A 23,358-nucleotide genomic window follows, 5' to 3' on the forward strand; every position below is an offset into this window, starting at 1 on the left:
GTGGAATGAACCAGCCCCAAAAGCCGCCACATGAAGGGCTCAACTCTGACATCCTCACAGAACTCACCTGCTGTGACAATAATGCCATCCTGGATGCGCTTATTGATTTCACAATCTACCTTGATCACCTCATCCAATGCCAGTCCAAGTTGCCAAGTCTCGCCAGCACACCAGTTCCATTAACCAACCCTGAACCCATGCAGATTGGCCACACATGGATCAGCATTGCAGAGAGCAAGAGAGAGACAGAGAGGCAATGACATGAGTATCAGTACTTCTATTGTGATGATCCAGAGCACCTCATATATAGCTGCCTGCAGTGCCACAAAGCTCCCGTCAAGGAGGTGTTGAGAGAAAGAAAACACCTGCAATGTTTCAACCACTCCTGGTGAGCCAATTTCAGTTTCTCTTTCACAAATCCTTGACAATGCAAGTGAAAATAAAACTCTCAGGATCCCAATTTGTTCTCACAGCCCTGATGGACTCCGGAGCAGCCGCAAACTTCATTAATCAGTTTATGGTGGAACAACTCCAAATTCCTCTCCTTCCTCTTGCCACACCTCTGTGCATTTGTGGCATTGATGGGGGAACCATAAGTGCTGGCATAGTGACCCACTGTACCCCCATGTTAGACCTTCAGGTCACCAGTCTGCACTGTGAGAGCACAAGCCTCCTGGTCACCTCCACGCTGTCTCACCCCATTATCCTGGGCATGCCATGGATGGAGTTACACAATCCAGTCATCTCATGGGCAGACCACGAAAGCATCCTGGTCCTGGTAGTGTCTTAAACATTGTTTTCAAATCCCCCATATCTGCCTCACCTTGACTACAATTGAAAGCCCTGAAACCTTGGACCAAGTCAGGATACCCAGAGAGTACCACAAACTCATGTAAGTGTTCAGTAAAAAGAAAGCCAGTGACCTTCCCCTACACCATCCTTACTATTGTGCTATTGACCTGTTTCCAGGCATCACTCCACCTTGCCGCCACATCAACCCTCTCTCTCACAGAACAGTGTGCTATGGAGGAGTATGTGCAAGAAGCACTCACTCAGGGGTACATTCGTCCCTCCATCTTTCCTGCATCAGCATGATTTTTTTTTCATGGAAAAGAAAGGCAGGGGCTTCTGCCCCTGCATAGACTATCGGGGGCTCAAACAAATATTTGTTAAGTATTCATATCCACTACCACTCATTCCCTCAGCACTTGAACAGTTAAGGTAAGCTAAAGTCTTTATTAAGCTGGACCTCCAGAGTATCTATAACTTGGTGCACATCTGTCTCGGAAACAAGTGGAAAACAGCATTCAGTACAACTAGTGGGCATTATGAGTATATGTTCATGCTGTATGGACTCTGACACCCCTTTTGCCCTTCAATGTCTGACCAATGATGTATTAAGGGACATGCTTGGAAAACCTGTCATCGCTTACATTGATGACATCCTGATTTACTCCCCGTCCTGTGAAAGCCATATCTCTCATGTTAAGCAGGTTTTCTCACATCTCCTGGCTAACCAACTGTATGTGAAGGGTGAAAAGTATCCTGGAATACATAATCAGTCCTGAGGGAGTTGCCATGGAGCTATCCAAGGTCTTTGCAGTCACAGTGGCCCATTCCTCAAAGTGTCAAGGACCTGCAAAACTTTCTGGGCTTTGCCAATTTCTATCAGTGCTTCATTCATGGCTTCAGCACCATTGCTATGTCCCTCACCTCTTGTCTCAAAAAGGGAGCCAAGAAGCACACATGGAACCCTAGGGCAGAAGCCGCATTCTCTGTCCTCAATACCACATTCACTTATGTGCCCATCCTGAAACACCCTGACCTAACTAAACCTTTTATAGTTGAGATGGATGCTCCAGACACAGGGGTGGGCATGGTTCTATCGCAATGTTTTGGTGAAAAACCCAAATTGCACCCAGTGGCCTTCTTTTCCAAGAAAACATCTCCCATCAAACAAAACTATGATGTCTGGAATAGGGAATAAACTGGATAAACTGGGCACCACAGTTATTCTCACGTCCGGATACCACCCACAGGTCAACGGGAGAGTTGAGAGAGTGAACCAAGAAAGCAGCGTGTTTCTTAGAACCTACTGCGCCGAAAACCAGGAGGACTGGCCATGCTTCCTCTCATGGGCAGAATACACCTACAGTGCCTTGCAAAAGTATTCATACCCCTTGAACTTTTTCACATTTTTCCACCTTACAACCATGAACTTAAAAGTTTTTTATTGAGATTTTATGTGATAGACCAACACAGAGTAGCACATAATTGTGAAGTGAAACGAAAATGATAAATGGTCTTCAAAATTTTAAACAAATAAAAATCTGAAAAATGTGATGTGCATTAGTATTCGGCCCCCCTGCATCAATACTTTGTAGAGCCACCTTTTGCTGCAATTACAGCTGCAAGTCTTTTGTGGTATGTCTCTACCAGCTTTGCACATCTAGACACTGAAATTTTTGCCCATTCTTCTTTGCAAAATAGCTCAAGCTCAGCCAGATTGGATGGAGAGTCTGTGAACAGCAATTTTCAAGTCTTGCCACAGATGCTCAATGGGATTTAGGTCTGGACTTTGACTGGGCCATTCTAACACATGAATATTCTTTGATCTAAACCATTCCATTGTAGCTAATGACTGTATGTTTAGGGTCATTGTCTTGCTGGAAGGTGAATCTCCTTCCCAGTCTCAAGTCTTTTGCAGCCTCCAACAAGTTTTCTTCCAGGATTGCCCTGTATTTAGCTCCATCCATCTTCCCATCAACTCTGACCAGCTTTCCTGTCCCTGCTGAAGAAAAGCATCCCCATAGCACCACCATGTTTCACAGTGGGGATGGTGTGTGCAGGGTGATGAGCAGTGCTAGTTTTCCGCCACACATAGCGCTTTGCATTTTGGCCAAAAAGTTCAACTTTGGTCTCATCTGACCAAAACCCCTACATGGCTTCTTGTGCCTGTCTTTCAACAATGGCTTTCTTCTTGCCACTCTTCCAAAAAGGCCAGATTTGTGGAGTGTACGACTTATAGTTGTCCTGTGCACAGATTCTCCCACCTGAGCTGTGGATTTCTGCAGCTCCTCCAGAGTGATCATGGGCCTCATGGCTGCTTCTCTGACCAGTGCTCTCCTTGCTCGCTCTGTCAGTTTAGGTGGACGGCCATGTCTTGGTAGGTTTGCAGTTGTGCCATACTTTTTCCATTTTTGAATGATGGATTGAACAGTGCTTCTTGAGATGTTCAGAGCTTGGGATATTTTTTTATAACCTAACCCTGCTTTAAACTTCTCCAGAACTTTATCCCTGACCTGTCTGGTGAGTTCTTTGGTCTTCATGATGCTGTTTGTTCTTCAGTGTTCTCTAACAAACCACTGAGGCCTTCACAGAACAAATGTATTTATGCTGAGAATAAATTACACACAGTAGGACTCTATTAACTAATTAGATGACTTCTGAAGGCAATTGATTGCACTGGATTGTATTTAGAGGTATCAGAGTACAGGGGGCTGAATACTAATGCACATCAAATTTTTCAGATTTTTATTTGTTTAAAATTTTGAAGACCATTTATCATTTTCATTTCACTTCACAATTATGTGCTACTCTGTGTTGGTCTATCACATAAAATCTCAATAAAAAACTTTTAAGTTCATGGTTGTAAGGTGGAAAAATGTGAAAAAGTTCAAGGGGTATGAATACTTTTGCAAGGCACTGTAAAATTCCTTAAGGCACTCCACCACTCAACTTATCCCTTTCCAATGCATCCTGGGTTTCCAACCCACCTTGTTCCCTTGGAACAGCAGCCATAAGGGCTCCCCGGCTATGGACAGGTGGTTTGAGAGGAGCAAACAAGTGTGGGAAGCCACACACCAGTGCATCACCCAGGCCATCCAGCACCACAAGTGTAACCCTGACCACAGTCGGGGAGATACCCCATCTACCAGCCTGGAGACAGGATGTGGCTAATCACCAGGGACATCCGAAATCTGCCCGGCTGCCATAACTTAAATCCACATTACATTGGTTCATACAAAATTCTTAAGTAAATCAGTGAAATAACCTACCATCTTGAATTACCCTGACACTGCCTCATTGCTGTCTCTTTTCACATATCACAGCCCAAGCCTATCACATCTGGACCATTGGCCTCTCACTCCATAGCCAGCACTCCCACAGAGCCCTTTGAAGTAGAGGGACAACTAGCCTACACTCTACACATCATCTTGGACTCACCTAGGCAGGATGTGGGCCTCGAGTACCTAGTGGACTGGGAAGGTTAAGGTCCTGGGGAGCAATGTTGGGTCCCTGCCAAGGACATCCTTGACCCCATGCTCACCTAAGAGTTCTATGCCAGGCACCCCAACAAACCTGGCACCCATCTCAGTGATCATCCTAGAAAGCATCCAGCTACTGGAGGGAGCTCTTGGAGAGGTTCTGTCACATTCCCTGCTCACTCTCCATCTTCTGCAGCTTCATGCACTCCATTACACATCTCACATTACACTTCCCAGCATGCACTGGACATCTGTTCACAGTCACAGCCACTCTACTTAAGGACTGTGCACACACACATGGCGAAGTATTGATCTTGCTATGCTGTTCATACCAAGATGTTTGTTTATCTTGCCAGTTGCCAAGTGTTTGACCTATTTTGCTTACAACTCCGTATTTTGGATTTAATCTACAATATCCTGTTTGTGCCTCGGTTTACCTCTGCCTGTTTTGACCACGATTCTGCTTGCTGTTTTGGATTTGCTTGCTTGATTGAACTCCCATTAAAATCACCTCTAACTGCACTTGCATCCCCTTGTCTTGTGCTTGGTTTTCATGATGTTTTCAAGATGCTGCAGTTGGCATTTTAAAATCTTAAACTTGTTTTAAAAGCTTTGCAACAAGCTGCTTCCAATATCATGTTATTACCAGGGAGCTCTTAAAATGCCTAAATTTAAAAAAGATACATGCTAATGCTTTAAGGTCAGATAAACTGAGAAATCAGGTGTATCTTTTGACATGTAGGCTATAATATGTTCAAGTGTAACGTTATGAGAGATTTTAAATAGAAAATTTCTCACACTAATTTGCAGTCTGTAACATTTAAACTTGCTGTCATCTCATCTCATCTCATTATCTCTAGCCGCTTTATCCTTCTACAGGGTCGCAGGCAAGCTGGAGCCTATCCCAGCTGACTACGGGCGAAAGGCAGGGTACACCCTGGACAAGTCGCCAGGTCATCACAGGGCTGACACATAGACACAGACAACCATTCACACTCACATTCACACCTACGGTCAATTTAGAGTCACCAGTTAACCTAACCTGCATGTCTTTGGACTGTGGGGGAAACCGGAGCACCCGGAGGAAACCCACGCGGACACGGGGACAACATGCAAACTCCACACAGAAAGGCCCTCGCCGGCCACGGGGCTCGAACCCGGACCTTCTTGCTGTGAGGCGACAGCGCTAACCACTACACCACCGTGCCACCCTGGAATTAAAGTTACCTGATTAATTAAATGATTACATTAAATTTTAGTGTAGGAGTTATAATACTAAAATTAATGTAAAAACATAAAATATAAAGCCCCCAATTTGATGCTTGTCTAGTGTTCCACCAAGCTAACTAAAAAAAAGAGACCCTTTCCAGTATGAAGCTATTTCAAAACAGTTAATGTGATGGAATAATCTTTCTAATGATGGGCACAGTTGGTATGAACTGGAAATAGAAGCCTAATTATTCATTTATCCCTTTATTTGGTATGCTGCCTAGCCAACATTTGGCTTGGGACAGAGCAGCCTAAAGCACCTGCTGAGACTGACATACTAGATGAAGTATTATCAATTCCCAAAGAGGTATGGAGATTTACCCAGCATTATTCTGGTAGACTAGTTCAACTAATCAAATTACTTTTAACACATATTTTCTTAAGAACTAAAGGCCTCTTTGTTACCAATATATAATCAGGATTAAGCACAATTTAGTCTGTGAATTTACACTCAGATGTACTAGAGTGGGTTAGTCCTAGTGCAGACAGGGCAGATGCTCTCTGAAGTATCTTTTAGATACCATTTATGGTGTGTGTAAAAATCTCATGGGATAATTAATACACCATTGCCGACAGGTTTTAAGACTCCATCACTACTCCAGCAAACGCAGAAGCAACCAGTCTTCAATCCAGACAAAATGGTAAGCATTTTTATGATTATATCATACATATTATACCTAAAAATGTAAGATTTTTTTTCTTTTTGCATCATGTTGTATACCTCTATGTGGTGAACATCTGTGAAATATTGGTTTTGAGTATATTGTAATTAGCGTGTTATTTCTTTTTTCATAAATATTTCTTCATTATATTGGATTCTTTGACATATACACTCACCAGAGTCACTAGTTCATTAAGTACCACACAAGTGTGTCTTGTGTGTTGTACAGAATGAAATTATTCGATCAGATATGCTTATTTACAGTAACTGTTCTCATTTGAGGCAAGCAAACTGACTCCAGAGCAGATCAGAGAGTATAAAGGTGTGTTTGAAATGTTCGATGAGGAAGGGAATGGGGATGTGAAGACACAGGAGCTGGAGCGGCTGATGAGTTTGATGGGAATCAACCCAACAAAGAGGGAGCTGAGTCAAATGGCCAAAGATGTGGATAAAGATGGTGAGTTTAACAATAAGTTGGAGTCATTGACTCATTATTATTTCTCAATATAGTGTTACTTAATTACAAGGCAGCTTTTTACAGAAACTCTTCAGGCATATTACTTGACAAATTTGTCAAAATTCAATTAAATTCATTGAAATAAAATGATTCATACATATAATAGTATTTATAGAGCAGGATTGAAGCTGCAAAACATGAATCACCCCGCACCCTGGAAACACTACAATCACAATATAGTGCAGTTTACTTGGTTATATATTAAATAAACATGATGTTAAAGAAAACAAAGCACACCATATTATATGATTAGGTTGGCATTGTAGATAATTGATGTTTAATCACTTGAATAACAGAAGACAATATGATACACATAAAATGGTGTCAAATACAGTTTCAACATTAAGTTGAAAAGTGAACTAAGCACAAGTCAAAAATAAGCCTGAAAAAGCTAAATATAGTCTACTGAAAAACAAACAAAAAAAAACCCAAAACAGAGAACATATTTTAATGCTAGACACAATGTAAGATTTTGTGTACTATTTTATGTGCATTTTATATTGCCTTCTGTTATTCAAGTGATTAAACATCAATTATCTACAATGCCAACCTAATCATATAATATGGTGTGCTTTGTTTTCTTTAACATCATGTTTATTTAATATATAACCAAGTAAACTGCACTATATTGTGACTGTAGTGTTTCCAGGGTACAGGGTGATTCATGTTTTGCAGGACATGTCCAGATAGCAATCAATTGGAAACTGATCCATGTAGACAACTTTGACTCACCCTAAACACATCTATACTGGTACAACAGCATGCTACACTTTTATCAAGAAAACTAATGTCCTAAATTTACAGCTGTGTATTGAAACATTGAGGATGGGGACAAGTTCACCCCAATAAAAAACATGGAGACACAATGAACAAAACAGTTGTGTGTGTATATATATATATATATATATATATATATATATATATATATATATATATATATATATATATATATATATATATATACACACTGTATACACACACACACACACACACACACACACACACACACACACACAGTGGTGCTTGAAAGTTTGTGAACCCTTTAGAATTTTCTATATGTCTGCATGAATATGACCTAAAACATCATCAGATTTTCACACAAGTCCTAAAAGTAGATAAAGAGAACCCAGTTAAACAAATGAAACAAAAATATTATACTTGGTCATGTATTTATTGAGGAAAATGATCCAATATTACATATCTGTGAGTGGCAAAAGTATGTGAACCTTTGCTTTAAGTATCTGGTGTGACCCCCTTGTGCAGCAATAACTGCAACTAAACATTTCCAGTTACTGTTGATCAGTCCTGCACACCGGCTTGGAGGAATTTTAGCCCATTCCTCCATACAGAACAGCTTCAACTCTGGGATGTTGGTGGGTTTCCTCACATGAACTGCTCGCTTCAGGTCCTTCCACAACATTTCGATTGGATGTCCAATCGAAACTTTGACTTGGCCATTCCAAAACATTAACTTTATTCTTCTTTAACCATTCTTTGGTAGAATGACTTGTGTGCTTAGGGTCGTTGTCTTGCTGCATGACCCACCGTCTCTTGAGATTCAGTTCATGGACAGATGTCCTGATATTTTCCTTTAGAATTCGCTGGTATAATTCAGAATTCATTGTTCCGTCAATGATGGCAAGCCGTCCTGGCCCAGATGCAGCAAAACAGGCCCAAACCATGTTCTACCACCATCATGTTTCACAGATAGGATAAGGTTCTTGTGTTGGAATGCAGTGTTTTCCTTTCTTCAAACATAACGCTTCTCATTTAAACCAAAAAGTTCTATTTTGGTCTCATCTGTCCACAAAACATTTTTCCAATAGCCTTTTGGCTTGTCCATGTGGTCTTTAGCAAACTGCAGACGAGCAGCAAATGTTCTTTTTGGAGAGCAGTGGCTTTCTCCTCGCAACCCTGCCATGCACACCATTGTTGTTCAGTGTTCTCCTGATGGTGGACTCATGAACATTAACATTAACCAATGTGAGAGAGGCCTTCAGTTACTTAGAAGTTACTCTGGGGTCCTTTGTGACCTTGTCGACTGTTACACGCCTTGCTCTTAGAGTGATCTTTGTTGTTCGACCACTCCTGGGGAGGGTAACAATGGTCTTGAATTTCCTCCATTTGTACACAATCTGTCTGACTGTGGATTGGTGGAGTCCAAACTCTTTAGAGATGGTTTTGTAACCTTTCCCAGCCTGATGAGCATCAACAATGCTTTTTCTGAGGTCCTCAGAAATGTCCTTTGTTCGTGCCATGATACACTTCCACAAACATGTGTTGTGAAGATCAGACTTTGATAGATCCCTGTTCTTTAAATAAAACAGGGTGCCCACTCACACCTAATTGTCATCCCATTGATTGAAAATACCTGACTTTAATTTCAGCTTCAAATTAACTGCTAATCCTCGAGGTTCACATACTTTTGCCACTCACAGATATGTAATATTGGATCATTTTCCTCAATAAATAAATGACCAAGTATAATATTTTTGTCTCATTTGTTTAACTGGGGGGGGGCACGGTGGTGTAGTCGTTAGTACTGTCGCCTCACTGCAAGAAGATCCTGGGTTCGAGCCCAGCGACCAACGAAGGCCTTTCTGTCTGGAGTTTGCATGTTCTCCCTGTGTCTGTGTGGGTTTCCTCTGGGTGCTCCGGTTTCCCCCAAAGACATGCAGGTTAGGCTAATTCGTGGCTCTAAACTGATCGCAGGTGTGCATGTGAATAGTTGTTTGTCTCCGTGTCAGCCCTGCGATAACCTGGCAACTTGTCCAGGGTGTACCCCGCCTTTCGCCCATAGTCAGCTGGGATAGGCTCCAGCTTGCCTGCGACCCTGTAGGACAGGATAAGCGGCTACAGATGATGGATGGATGGATAGATGGATGTTTAACTGGGTTCTCTTTGCCTACTTTTAGGACTTGTGTGAAAATCTGATGATTTTTTAGGTCATATTTATGCAGAAATATAGAAAATTATAAAGGCTTCACAAACTTTCAAGCACCACTGTATGCCTAATTCAAAGAGGATCATAATAATCGATTCCATCCATCCATTATCTGTAGCCATTTATCCTGTACAGGGTTGCCGGCAATCTGGAGCCTATCCCAGCTGACAATGGGTGAGAGGCAGGGTACACCCTGGACAAATCGTAGGTCATCGCAGGGCTAACACATAGAGACAAACAACCATTCACAATCACACCTACGGTCAGTTTCGAGACACCAATTAGCCTAACCTGCATGTCTTTGGGGGAAACCGGAACACCCAGAGGAAACCCACACAGACATGGGGAGAACATGCAAACTCCACACACAAAGGCCTTCATCGATCGCTGGGCTCGAACCCAGGACCTCCTTGCAGTGCTAACCACTACACCACCGTGCCACCCCTAATAATCAGTTCATTATCAGATATTGCTCATTAAGACAATGGGTTAGGAGCAGGTACTGTATTAACCAGGTCAAAACTTCCATCCTGGAGCTGTAAGGCACTAGCACAAACATTACTGTGCTGCTCACAATAATGCAGCTTCTTAAAAATAAATGGATTGTATAAAATAAACAGAGTATTTTGCATTTGTTTTTGATCCATGTTGAAATCATTAAGCAATTTAAATAATTCATAAAACCATCAGAGTATACAGTATCCTCCACGATTATTGCCCCTTGTAAAGATGAGTAAAAAGGGTTAGAAAAAAAAATCCACCTTTTGGTGAAATCACTTCATCTCACACTGAAACAATGAGGAAAAACCCAACCTTTAATTGAAATAAATTTATTCAGGAAAAGAGCCAAATCCCTAATCAAGAAATAATTGTTTAAAAAAAGAAAAAACACATGTACCACAATTATTGGCACCCCGGAAATGATAATGAACACAATATAACTTAAGCATATTTCCCACCACCTACCACTGGTGCATTACAACCTGGAACTGAAATGGCCTTACGTGGGATTACATGCCATGAATCTATACAAAATATCTGTATAATATTGAAATACGGGTCCATTAGATAAGATTAGATTAGATAAAACTTTATTGATCCCTTTGGGAGGGTTCCCTCAGGGAAATTAAGATTCCAGCAGCATCATTACAGATAAACAGAGAAAAAGAAATAGAGAAAAACTTCTAGATAAATTAAAATAAATTAAGTATTTACATGTACAAATATAAAAGAATAAGATATGGGGAAGAGGGGGAGGGGAAAGGTGGAGAAGTGGGGTTAGGGTAAGTGTGTGTGTGTGTGGGGGGGGGGGGAGCAGGAAAGATATTGCACTTTATATTGCACATTATATTGCACATTGTCCGGTATTGCTTATTGTTAGGCTAGGCTAGGCTACTGCTCCTTCCCGTCCTCTGTCCTCCTGTTCCCCCTCCTCCCCCCCAGAGAGGAGTTGTACAGTCTGATGGCGTGAGGGACAAAGGAGTTTTTGAGTCTGTTCGTCCTGCACTTGGGAAGGAGCATTCTGTCACTGAACAGGCTCCTCTGGTTGCTGATGATGGTGTGCAGAGGATGACTGGCATCGTCCATGATGTTCAATAGTTTGTCCATAGACCTCTTCTCTACCACCGTCACCAGAGAGTCCAGCTTCATGCCGACCATAGAGCCGGCCCGCCTGATCAGTTTGTCCAGCCTGGATGTGTCGTTCTTGGTTATGCTGCCCCCCCAGCACACCACGGTGTAAAACAGGACACTGGCGACCACAGACTGATAGAACATCCACAGGAGTTTCCTGCAGATGTTAAAGGACCGCAGCCTCCTAAGGAAGTATAGCCTGCTCTGTCCCTTCCTGTATAAGTGATTGGTGTTACAAGTCCAGTCCAGCTTGCTGTCCAGCCACAGCCCGAGGTACTTGTAGGAATCCACAGCCTCCACCTCGACTCCCTCAATCAGAACTGATCGTGACCTTGGTCTGGACCTCCCAAAGTCAATGACCAGCTCCTTGGTCTTCAAGGTGTTGAGCTGCAGATGGTTCCTATCCTGTTGCACCACACAGCAAAGTCCCTCACCAGGCTCCTATACTCCTCCTCTCTGTCATCACTGATACACCCAACGATGGCTGTGTCATCGGCAAACTTCTGAATGTGACACAGCTATGAGGATATGTCACATTCAGATGGGGATGAATGAATTACAAACAGTTCACAACAGTTCATTAAATATGTGAAAGTAAGGAATGACTTAAATATTCATCCCTGTTCCTATTACAACCTCTAAATTTGTTCTGATGCAACTAGTTTCCATGACAATTCACACAATTTGAATGGAGTCCATCTGTGTGCAATTAAAATATTATGTGATGTCACTATGAATAGGCATATTTCTAGAAGGACCCAGAGAACATATCTAAACATACAGCATCATGAAGACCAATGAGCTATCAAAAGAAGTTTGAGACAAAGTTCTTGAAAAGTGTCAAATAGAGCTTAAACAGCATCCAGTGGTTATAAAACATCCCCTGAATTTTTTAAAACCGGAAAGAGTATGGCACAACTGCAACCACTAAAATTTGGTGATCGGATAAGGAAGGTATTAGTCAGAGAAGCAAAGAGGTCAAGGGTAACACTGGCACAGTTCAAATGGAAGATGATGTTCACAGGACATCATCTTCCATCTCTTCAAAATATTTGCTTTATGGAAGAGTGGTGAGAAGAGAAAACAGTCATATGAGTTATCCAAAAGGCATGGTGGAGACTCAGCAAAATGTGGAAAAACTATTTTCATGTACTTTTTGGCCTTGGCATTAATTTTGTAGAAAGTATTACATTTGACAGAAACCCAGCTCATCACTTTGAGTACACTTTCCCCACAGTGAAGCCTGATGATGGTAGCATTATGCTGTGAGGAAGCGTTTCATCAACAGGAACTGGGAAACTGGTCAGAGTTGAGGGTAAGATGGATAGAGCAAAATACATGGCAATCCTAGAAGAAAACCTGTTCCAATCTGCAAAACACTGGTGCAGAGTTTCACCTTCCTACTTGACAAGGACCCTAAGAATACTAGCAATTTTCTACATTGTAATGCTTCAGATCCAAGAACCTAAATGGCCTAGTCAAACTACAGACCTCAATCTAATTAAGAATCAGTGGCAGTTGTGTTTCACCAACAGTCTCCTTCCAACATGACAGAGCTTATTATTTTTATTAATCTTGTTAATTATTTTTATTAATTAATAAAAATAAAGCTACACTGAATTAAAAGGTGTGTCCAAACTTTGGACATTTGTGAGGGTTTAGAGTTCAGCCAGTTAATTTGAGCACTCTTCAAATGGAATTTTGTAAACAGGGTGTAAGTATAAGAGGATTATATGAGATGAGCGCTGGGATTTAGAAGTTCACCACATGTGGGTGACTAATTCTCCCCAGCCTGCCTTTGAAAAAAAGCAAATGAATGCCATCTACAGGCTAAGGAAAAGATTAAGACTGTGGTTGTCTTAGTTTTAGAGATTTACTTTAAAAAAACTATTTTACAAATTTAATTTCATTTTAATAACATTTTATGAAATGCTTGCTACAGTTCAATAATAAGCAGAACAAAAATGACATCAACATAGTACGGTAAGTATCCAATAAAGGTTATCATGGTCATATACAAACAGTTCATAACACTTCAGTAAAACCTTGTTTGAGTCATTGTGTAAGTTACGAATGAGCATAAGTATTTTCATGTCTTCAGTAATCATCTTTAGTAATCATCTTTTGGAAATGTTTTCCTTTGAGCTATAAGCATGATCAAAACATTCTGCCTATGGTAGCATAATTTACTTTTGCTCCTATACCTTAAAGAGAGAAGACATTATCTATAAATCAGATAGTTTGCAAGCTCATGAAAAAAATTAAATTTGTTATATAAAAAGAACACTGTTGCAATCGTTTAGGCTGGGTGGAGCACAGAAGCACAGCAGGCCAGAACTGAGTTCTCAAACTCTTTATTATAGCTTTTCAGCTTTAAACTATTCACACACACACACACACACACACACACACACACACACACACACACACACACAAGCCTCCTGGCTGGAGAGAGTCTCCCTCCTCTGCTCTCTCTCTCCTTTTTTATAGGGCGTGGTCACTGGGGAAGACACACAAACACAGGTTAACTAACATCAGATGTAGTGATTCTGCCACTTACCTTCCCTGACTCCGCCCTCCGTTCACAGACCGACGCTTGACCACACCCCTGCTGCCACATACCCCCACCGCCCGACTCAGGCCGGGGAGCCGTCTGGCTTGCAGCCAACCCTCCCCCCACCCCTTGACGGGAGAGGAAATCCGCCACGACCATCTGCGCCCCTGGTCTGTGGATCACCTTGAACTTAAACGGCTGGAGTGCCAGATACCAACGGGTGATCCGCGCATTGGCATCCTTCATGCGGTGGAGCCACTGTAGGGGCGTGTGGTCCGAACAGAGGGTGAAAGGGCATCCCAGTAGGTAGTAGCGGAGGGCGAGGACTGCCCACTTGATGGCAAGGCACTCCTTCTCTATAGTGCTGTAGAGGCCTTCACGCACCGACAGCTTCCTGCTGATGTACAGCACTGGGTGGTCCTCCCCTCCACCTCCTGGGACAGAACGGCCCCCAGCCCCCTGTCTAACGCATCCGTCTGCAAAACAAAGGGGAGAGTGAAGTCCGGGGAGTGTAATAGTGGCCCCCCACACAGTGCAGCCTTTACCTCAGAGAAAGCCCGCTGGCATTGCTCCTTCCACTGGACCGGATCTGGTGCCCCCTTTTTAGTGAGATAAGTCAGTGGGCTGGTGACATCTGAATAATTAGTTATAAACCTACGATAGTAGCCAGCCAGCCCCAGGAACTGTCTCACCCCCTTTTCGGTCTTGGGCCTTGGTCAGGCCACAATTGCTGCTGTCTTATTAATTTGGGGATGCACCTGTCCATTGCCCAAGTGGAAGCCCAGATACCGTACTTCCACCCGCCCAATCGCACACTTCTTCGGGTTGGCTGTGAGACCCACTCGCCTCAGCAACCTAAGGATGGCCCTCAGGTGTTGTAAATGGCGTGGCCAGTCATTACTATAAATAATAATGTTGTCGAGGTATGCGGCCGCGTAGGTGGCATGGGGGTGGAGGACCCTATCCATAAGCCGCTGGAACATAGCGGGTGCCCCAAACAGCCCAAAAGGAAGTGTGACAAACTGGTGTAAGCCAAACGATGTGGAAAAGGCTGTTTTCTCTCGGGATAATGGAGTCAAGGGGATCTGCCAATATCCCTTTGTCAAATCCAGTGTCGAATAAAAATGAGCCGTGCCTAGTCGATCGAGCAACTCATCAATACGAGGCATTGGGTATGCATCGAATTTAGACACCGCGTTGACTTTTCTGTAGTCCACACAGAACCGGACCGACCCGTCAGCCTTGGGAACCAAGACCACCGGGCTGCTCCAGTCACTGTGGGACTCCTCGACAATGCCCATGTCAAGCATGGCCTCGAGTTCTTCCCGAACCACCTTTTTTTTGCGTTTGGGCAGTCTGTAAGGGTGGCTGTGCACTACCACCCCTGGGGGCGTCTCAATGTGGTGTTCTATGAGGTGGGTGCGGCCGGGTAGGGGCGAGAATACATCAGAAAATAATGCCTGCAACTGGGCGACCTCCGTGAGTTGGGTCAGAGAGAGGTGGTCTCCACAGGGGACCGGAGCGGTGGGCGATGTCAATTTTACTTTTTGAACCTCCGGCCCCAGCTCCGCCTTCTCTGGAACCACCGACACCAACGCCACGGGGACCTCCTCGTTCCAAAGTTTTAAGAGATTGAGGTGGTAAATCTGTAATGCCCCACCCCTGTCCGTTCGCCGCACCTCATAGTCGACGTCTCCGACTCGCCGTGTGACCTCAAAGGGTCCTTGCCACTTGGCGATCAATTTGGAGCTTGACATGGGCAACAGCACGAGCACTTTATCTCCCGGTGCGAACTCCCTAAGGTGCGTGCCCCTGTCATACAGGCGGATTTACCGTTCTTGAGCCTGCCGCAAATTCTCCTGGGTTAGATGCGTGAGTGTGTGGAGTTTTGCATGCAGGTCAATAATGTACTGAATTTCATTTTTGCTCGGTGAAGGTCCCTCCTCCCAATTTTCCCGCAGCACATCTAGGATGCCACACGGCTTACACCCATATAATAATTCAAATGGGGAGAACCCCGTGGAGGCTTGTGGGACCTCTCACACTGCGAAAAGCAGGGGCTCAAGCCATTTATCCCAGTTACGTGCGTCCTCGCTTACAAATTTTTTAATTATGTTTTTGAGGGTGCGATTAAACCATTCAACTAAGCCGTCCGTTTGTGGGTGATAAACGCTGGTGCGGATCGGCTTGATTCCCAGTAACCCATACAGTTTGTGCAGTGTGCGTGACATAAACGTAGTGCCTTGATCAGTCAGAATCTCTTTGGGGATTCCGACTCGGGAGATGACGCGGAAGAGCGCTTCCGCAATACTACGTGCGGAGATATCGCGAAGCGGCACTGCTTCCGGATATCGTGTTGCATAGTCCACCAGAACTAAAATAAAGCGATACCCTCGTGTTGACCGATCTAATGGCCCGACGAGATCCATCCCAATTCTTTCGAACGGGGTCTCGATTAATGGTAGAGGGTGCAAAGGCGCTTTTGGAATGGCCGCTGGATTTACTAACTGGCATTCGCGGCATGCCGTACACCACCTATGGACATCGCCGCAAATCCCTGGCCAACAGAACCAGGCCATTATTCAGGCTAGTGTCTTATCCTGCCCTAAGTGTCCAGCCATGAGATTAAAGTGAGCCGCCTGGAATACCAATTCCTGGCAGCTCTTTGGGATCAAAAGTTGTGTTATCGGCTCCTTTGTCTGAGTGTCCTGCGTCACTTGGTATAATCTATCCCTCATAAAGGAGAAATAGGGGAAGGACGGGGCGGCGTTTGGCTGGAATGTTTGACCATCGATTACTCTCACTTGGTCAAACACATGCCGCAGAGACTTGTCTCGCGACTGCTCTAATGGAAAATCCGCAAGGGATTCCCCGAGAGAGGGAGGAGGAGCCGGCGGCTCCTCGCTCTGACACGGTGATGACGTAGACGGCTCTGTGACAGCTGCTCCCGCCAATGCCACACTGGGACCTCCCCCCGCTAAACTACAGCAGGACCCACTCTTCACTAAATGAGTCATTAACTCCCGAAATCCCGGCCAATCAGTCCCCAAAATTATCGAGTGGGTAAGGCGAGGATTAACCGCCGCCTTTACTCTAAATTTCTCCCCTCGAAATAGAATGTGGACCGACACTAAAGGGTAATTGTGAACATCCCCATGCACACACAACACCTTCACCAATTGTGCTCTCCCCAATGCCTCGTCTTGCACCAGGCTTTGGTGGATTGAGGTCTGATTACAGCCGGAGTCCACCAAAGCCTGATACGTATCCCCTTGGATACTCACCAGTATGCGATACGCTCCGGCCCAATTGAGGGTGGTCCCTGGAGCATCGGGGATCCGGACCACCGCGCCCACCTCCATCGCCGAGCACTGATGCTGGAGGTGCCCCGGCTCCCCGCAGCACCAGCAAACCGGCCCAGGCTCTCTCTCTGCACTGGTGTTTTGGAGCTCACTCACCTGAGGGGGGGCGGTGGGACACAGACATGGAAGCAGGAAAAGGTATGGCACCGCGGGTGTGGCGGGCTGGCTGGGGTGAAGCCGGCCCCTGCCTCCGCAGTGGGGGAATGGGGTGAGGACAAGAAACAGAAGGGGTGAGAGAGAGAAGAGAGGGGAGAAGAGGAGACACGCTGTCCTGCCGTCAGAACAGCCACCATATGGTCCTCCGCCAGCTCGATGGCCTGATCCAGCAACGCCAGGCGATGGCACTGGACCCACTCGGCTGCTCCTTCTGGAAGTCGGGCAATGAACTGTTCCAGCGCCACCAGGTTGAGGATTCCCTTGGCGTCGCGGTTGTCGGCCCTCAGCCACCGCCAGCAGGCGTCCCGGAGTTGCTGGCCAAACGCGAACGGCCGGCCGACCTCCTCCGGGCGCAGCGCGCAGAAGCACTGCCGTTGCTGCTCCGGGGTGTGCCCCACGTGTTGGAGGACGACCCTGTGGAGGTCCACGTAGGCCAGCCGGCTGTCGGTGGGGAGCTGTAGTGCAGCCAGCTGCGCCTCGCTCGTTAGCAGGGGAAGGAGGCGCGCCACGCGCTGTTCCACCGGCCAACCCCACGCCTCTGCAGCCTGCTCAAACAGAGCGAGGAAGGCTTCGGGGTCATCGTGCGGACCCATCTTTGTTAGGGTGAGGTGGGGAGGGTCCGCAGCAGTGGTGATGGTGGACCCCGCCGACGCGAGCAGGTGCCGGAACGCCTGGTGGTCTTCCTGCTGCACCAGCACCAGGGCTTCAAACCGTTCTTCCTGCTCCTTCTGGAGGGTGACCAGCGCCTGGTGCTGGCTCTGTTGGGCCGTGGTGAGGGCATGGACCAGGTCCTTGAAGGGGGAGGACTCCATGAGGCTGTTCTCTTCTGTACTCTGCATCCCGGATTTCATCACCACTGTTGCAATCGTTTAGGGTGGGTGGAGCACAGAAGCACGGCAGGCCAGAACTGAGTTCTCAAACTCTTTATTATAGCTTTTCAGCTTTAAACTATTCACGCACACACACACAAGCCTCCTGGCTGGAGAGAGTCTCCCTCCTCTGCTCTCTCTCTCCTTTTTTATAGGGCGTGGTCACTGGGGAAGACACACAAACACAGGTTAACTAACATCAGATGTAGTGATTCTGCCACTTAACTTCCCTGACTCCACCCTCCGTTCACAGACCGACGCTTGACCATGCCCCCGCTGCCACAAACACTTATTTCATCATTATCACAGTGTCAGGGTGCAGGCACTTATGGATGCAAATGCAGGGGAGAGCAGGTGTGTTGCAAACTGGTAACCAAATTCAAAACAGCAATCTGAAGATGTAGTTGGGGATGGGCAAGGGTCGGTTGTTGAAGAAATGTCACGTCAGAGATCAGGTGAGAATTCAAAGTCAACAGGCAAAGGGGTCAAAGTCACAGAAAGTCAGCACTGGAATACAAGGCTCGGTATGATCAGGTATGCAGACACAGAACAATACTTCACAGTGAGTGTTTGCTGGGCTTATATAGGGAGGTGATTACTGGGGAAAATGGGAAACAGGTGCACTTCATAGAATTTTGGAGCTGAGGGGTGCTGTGGTGCTTGGGAAGTGTAGTCTGGAGCAGCCATGTTTGGAGGCTACTCTGAACTCAGGTTCAGTGCTATTACTGACAGAACACCTCCCCCCAAAAGTGCTCACTCTGGGAGCGATCTCCTTTTGGGATGGCCTCTTCTCAGTGCTGGCTTGTCTGGGTGTTCAATGTGGAATTCCTGGGTGAGGAGTGGGTCTAAGAGGTCTCAAGCATTTACCCAGCTACATTCCTCCAGGCTGTACCCCCCCCCCCCCCCCCCAGTCCACTAAATATTCTACCGGTAATTGTCCCCGTCTGCGCCAAGAATTGAGGATCTTGTGCACTTGGTATAGTGGGTCTCCCTCCCGTTCCAGGGAGGAGGGAAGTTCTCTAACGGGCGTGTTAGTAGCTAGGGGACCTTGGATGGCGGGTTTCAGGCACAATACATGGAATGTGGGAGCCATTCTGCAGTGAGGTGGGAGTTCCAACTTGTAGGAGACTTTGTTGATTTTACGGATTATTTTATATAGACCAATGTATCAGGCTTGGAGCCTCTGGCATGAGTTGGGTTCTCATAGGTCCCTTGTAGACACCCACACAAAGTCGCTTGGGGTATATTCAGGAGTCTCCCCTCTATCTATCTGCATATTGTTTATACTTGCTGTTAACCTGCTCCAGCCTCTGGTGAACCTCCTCCCACACCTGTTCACTCCTCTTGAACCAGGAGTCCACAGCTAGGATTTGAGCTGGGGAATCATCCCAAGGGAAGAGTGGTGGCTGATAACCAAGGATGCACTGAAACAGTGTTAACTGGGTGGCCGAGTGTTTCAGTGAGTTTTGGGCATATTCGGCCCAAGGAAGGAACTGCACCCCATCCTTTTGGTTCTTCATGCAGAAGATCCTGAGAAAAACACCGACCTCCTGGTTGACACGTTCCACCTGTCCATTGGATTGTGGGTGGTACCCTGAGTTTCCCTCTGCCCCAGAGTTTATGAAGGCAGAGAGAACATGGGTCAAGTCTGGGAGCTTTAACAGTACTAGAATCTTGAGTGTGGTGTGTGAATGGGTTCATGACTCACCGGGCTGGGCAGACACGTCTCCTTGCTAGTGAGAACCTCCCTTCTAGGATTAGGTGGACAAACAAGGCACTTGACTATCAGATGGCCTAATTCACTGCATTAAAAACACAACCCCTCATGACACCTCCTGTCCCTCTCAGAGCGTTGTAAGTGAGCATGGGAGACCTCCACAGGAGTCAGGGATTGTGGAGTAGGTGGAAGGGCTGGCGATGGTTGTAATGAGGTCTGTTTTGAAGCAGGTGATCAAGGCGGATGGCCAGGTTGATGAGGGAGTTGCTTGTTGCAGCATGCCAGTTCATCAAGAACCTCAGGGCGCAGTCCCTGCCGAAAGGTGGCGTTTAGGGCTGGCTTGTTCCACCCACTTCCTGCTGCCACTATGCAAAATTCCAGAGCATATTCAGCCACTTTCACATCTTCCTGCCTGATGGTGAGTAGTTTCTCCCCTACTTCGACACCCTCAGGCTGATGATCGAAGACTCACTTGAACAGTTAAATAAATTGGTTGTAGGAAGAGGTGTGTTCACTTCCACACTCCCAAACAGCATTAGCCCACTTCATGGCCTTGCCTGTGAGGAGACTGAGGAATTGAGCGATCTTCTACTCCTCTGTAGCTCCTGTGAAGGTCATGAAATATAACAAACATTGGAGAAGAAACCCCTTACAATCTGAAGCCTCTCTGGAGTACTTCTTGGGTCAAGGAACCATCATGGCTGCACTAGAGGAGGATGAGGGGCATGTCAGGATGGCCTGCAAGACAACAGCTGTTAACTGTGACAGTCTGGTGTTAAGTTTGCTTAACATTTGTTGGTGTTCTCCAAACAATCACCCCGAGCATTGAGAGCAGTTTGCTTTGCTTCTTCTGCTGCATCCATTGCTGGCAAAGTATCCTGTCAGGCTGCAGGCACTTATGGATGCAAATGCAGGGGAGAGCAGTTGCGTCGCAAACTGGTGACCAAATCCAAAACAGCAATCTGAAGACGTAGTTGGGGACGGGCAAGGATCAGTTGATGAACAAACATCGTGTCAGAGATTAGGCAAGAATTCAAAGTAAACACACAAAGGGGTCAAAGTCACAGAAAGTCAGAACTGGAATGCAAGCTCGGTGTGATCAGGTATACAGAACAGTACTTCACAGTGAGCATTTGTGTTTGCTGGGCTTATGTAGGGAGGTGATTACTGGGGAAAATGGGAAACAGGTGCACTTCCTAGAATTCTGGAGCTGAGGGGCACTGTAGTGTTTGGGAAATGTAGTCTGGAGCAGCCACGTTTGGGGGCTACTCTGAAGTCAGGTTTTCAGTGTTATTACTGACAGGCAACAGAAGTAGACAAAAAGTCCTCTCTGAATGCAATTTAAATATTCTTGTATAATTATATCTTACCTGCCTCTAACCTATTTTTGCATCATCTGAGCATATTTTAGACTCCCTCAGTTGTAATTTTTTTACATTTAATTTTTTCCCACACACAAATTTTGTGGTATGCAACGTGCTTCTAGGTAATAGTGATTTAAATATTTGCCTGTCTGTGCAGCAAGTTCCAGATAAGGTATAACATCAGATTCTTAAAACAAATCTTCATGGAAATAATAGCACAACTTTTGGAATATTGCATTGTTTTAATTAATTTTAAAAGCAACTTTTGATCTTATTCTGTCCTGTGGAAGCCCATGGGGCTCATTTAGGTGCCTTATTTTACTTTCAATGCAAATAATATTTAAAATTAACATGAAAATGTACAGAAAGTATGTTTTAATGATGTAATTCTGGTTCATTTGATTGTTTTGTAAATACTACCATTTTCACTTTTACAGGCAAAGGCACATTTAACTGTGACAGGTTTCTGGGTCTTATGGCTCTTTACCATGAGAGAACTAAAAACCAAGATGCTGAGCTTCGAGCTGCCTTTAAAGTGTTTGATAAGGAGGCCAAGGGCTACATTGACTGGAATACACTCAAGTAAATTAACGACCCATCTTATTCAATACGACAGTAGTGTAAATCATTTCACAGGTGTTGTAACTACTGTAAAAATACTGCTCCAGGTTCTAGCTTATATCACTTCTTACACAACAAGGCCTGTATCTGACAGTTCACCATAAGAGGAATATTATGAAGCATATATTGTAAATGCAAACAAAGACATTTTATTTAGGTTACATGTATTGTGCCAGTTATTCTTGAAGCCCTTAAGATGCCTAACGTGTATCCTAATTTAGTATGAACACTAGCATATTAACTAACTGTGTGCAGGTATGTGTTGATGAATGCTGGTGAACCTCTCAATGAAGAAGAAGCAGAACAGATGATGAAGGAGGCTGACAAAGATGGAGATGGAACAATTGATTATGAGGGTGAAACAAAATAAATAAAATTTACATTGTTTTGGTTTACATACCAATTAAAACTTATCTCTTATTTGTTTTACATAACACTTTCCCAGCCCTGGTCCTGGAGTACTCCCTGTCCTGCACCTTTTAGTGCTGTCCCTAGTCTAGAGTCCCACTACAGCTCAGAAAGTGCTGTTGTTTAGATGATTAGTGAAATCAGTTGTCTTGGGAGCAGGAAAATCATTAAATGTGCAGTGTAGGGGGCTCTTCAGGACTAGAAATGGGAACTCCCGTTCTCGAGACCATAACCAAAACCAGATTCCTTAATACACTTTCAGAAAATAAAGTTCATTATTGTACCTTTAGGGGTACAGTGGCTTGTCACTGGGGCAGTACCCTCGAAGGTACTTGTTTATACCCTCTGTGTACTGCTTGGGAACATATATGTACCTTCTTGGCCTTTAAAAGGTACACATCTTTACCTTGAGGTCCAATAATGAGCCCTAAGGGGTACATTAGTGTAGCTTGTACCTTAGGGGACAGAAATGGATTCCTACTCTACCCCTATTTCTGACAGTGTACTGTTCCATCATGGTTTCGTAGAGCATATATTGTTAGTCTCAGTAACAGATAACTGCTATACTGAAAAGCCATAGTGTGGGGAAAATATTTCTCTAAAAATATATTCATTACATTTTCTAGAATTTGTTGCCATGATGACTGGAGACTCTTTCAAGATGACCTGAGACTGAAATTGGAGAAGCATGTGGATGAACAGTGAAATGTAAATGGATGCTTGAATTAAAGGATTATAACGAAACCATTTTGTTGAATGTTTTTCCTGAAATCTAATCTCATTGTACAGCAGTGCTTGAAAGTTTGTTGAACCCTTGAGAATTTTCTATATTTCTGCATAAATATGACCTAAAACATCATCAGATTTTCACACAAGTCCTAAAAGTAGATAAAGAAAACCCAGTTAAACAAATGAGACAAAAATATTATACTTGGTCATTTATTTTTTGAGGAAAATTATCCAATATTACATATCTGTGAGGGGCAAAAGAATGCGAACCTTTGCTTTCAGTATCT

At 44.7% G+C, this 23,358-nt stretch overlaps 1 protein-coding gene across 1 annotated transcript; it reads left to right on the forward strand.

Moving 5' to 3' along the window:
• The first annotated feature begins 625 nt into the window (after nucleotides 1–625).
• Nucleotides 626–23,012, forward strand: LOC132884585 (calglandulin-like). The gene is made up of 7 exons (XM_060918436.1): nucleotides 626–778; nucleotides 4,113–4,269; nucleotides 6,114–6,178; nucleotides 6,481–6,655; nucleotides 21,751–21,895; nucleotides 22,190–22,290; nucleotides 22,969–23,012. The coding sequence occupies exons 1-7, from the start codon at nucleotides 626–628 to the stop codon at nucleotides 23,010–23,012; spliced, it is 840 nt and encodes a 279-aa protein (XP_060774419.1).
• The last annotated feature ends 346 nt before the right edge of the window (nucleotides 23,013–23,358 follow it).

Source organism: Neoarius graeffei, chromosome 4 (assembly GCF_027579695.1).
Source record: "Neoarius graeffei isolate fNeoGra1 chromosome 4, fNeoGra1.pri, whole genome shotgun sequence".
Lineage (NCBI taxonomy): Eukaryota > Metazoa > Chordata > Actinopteri > Siluriformes > Ariidae > Neoarius > Neoarius graeffei.

Excerpts from the sequence above, each read along its gene's own strand:
- LOC132884585 (XM_060918436.1), top strand. The coding sequence starts at position 626 with ATGTTAGACCTTCAGGTCACCAGTCTGCACTGTGAGAGCACAAGCCTC. Across the intron at positions 4,270-6,113 it reads GTACCTAGTGGACTGGGAAG|GTTTTAAGACTCCATCACTA; the intron begins GTTAAGGTCCTG and ends CATTGCCGACAG. Across the intron at positions 6,656-21,750 it reads CAAAGATGTGGATAAAGATG|GCAAAGGCACATTTAACTGT; the intron begins GTGAGTTTAACA and ends TCACTTTTACAG.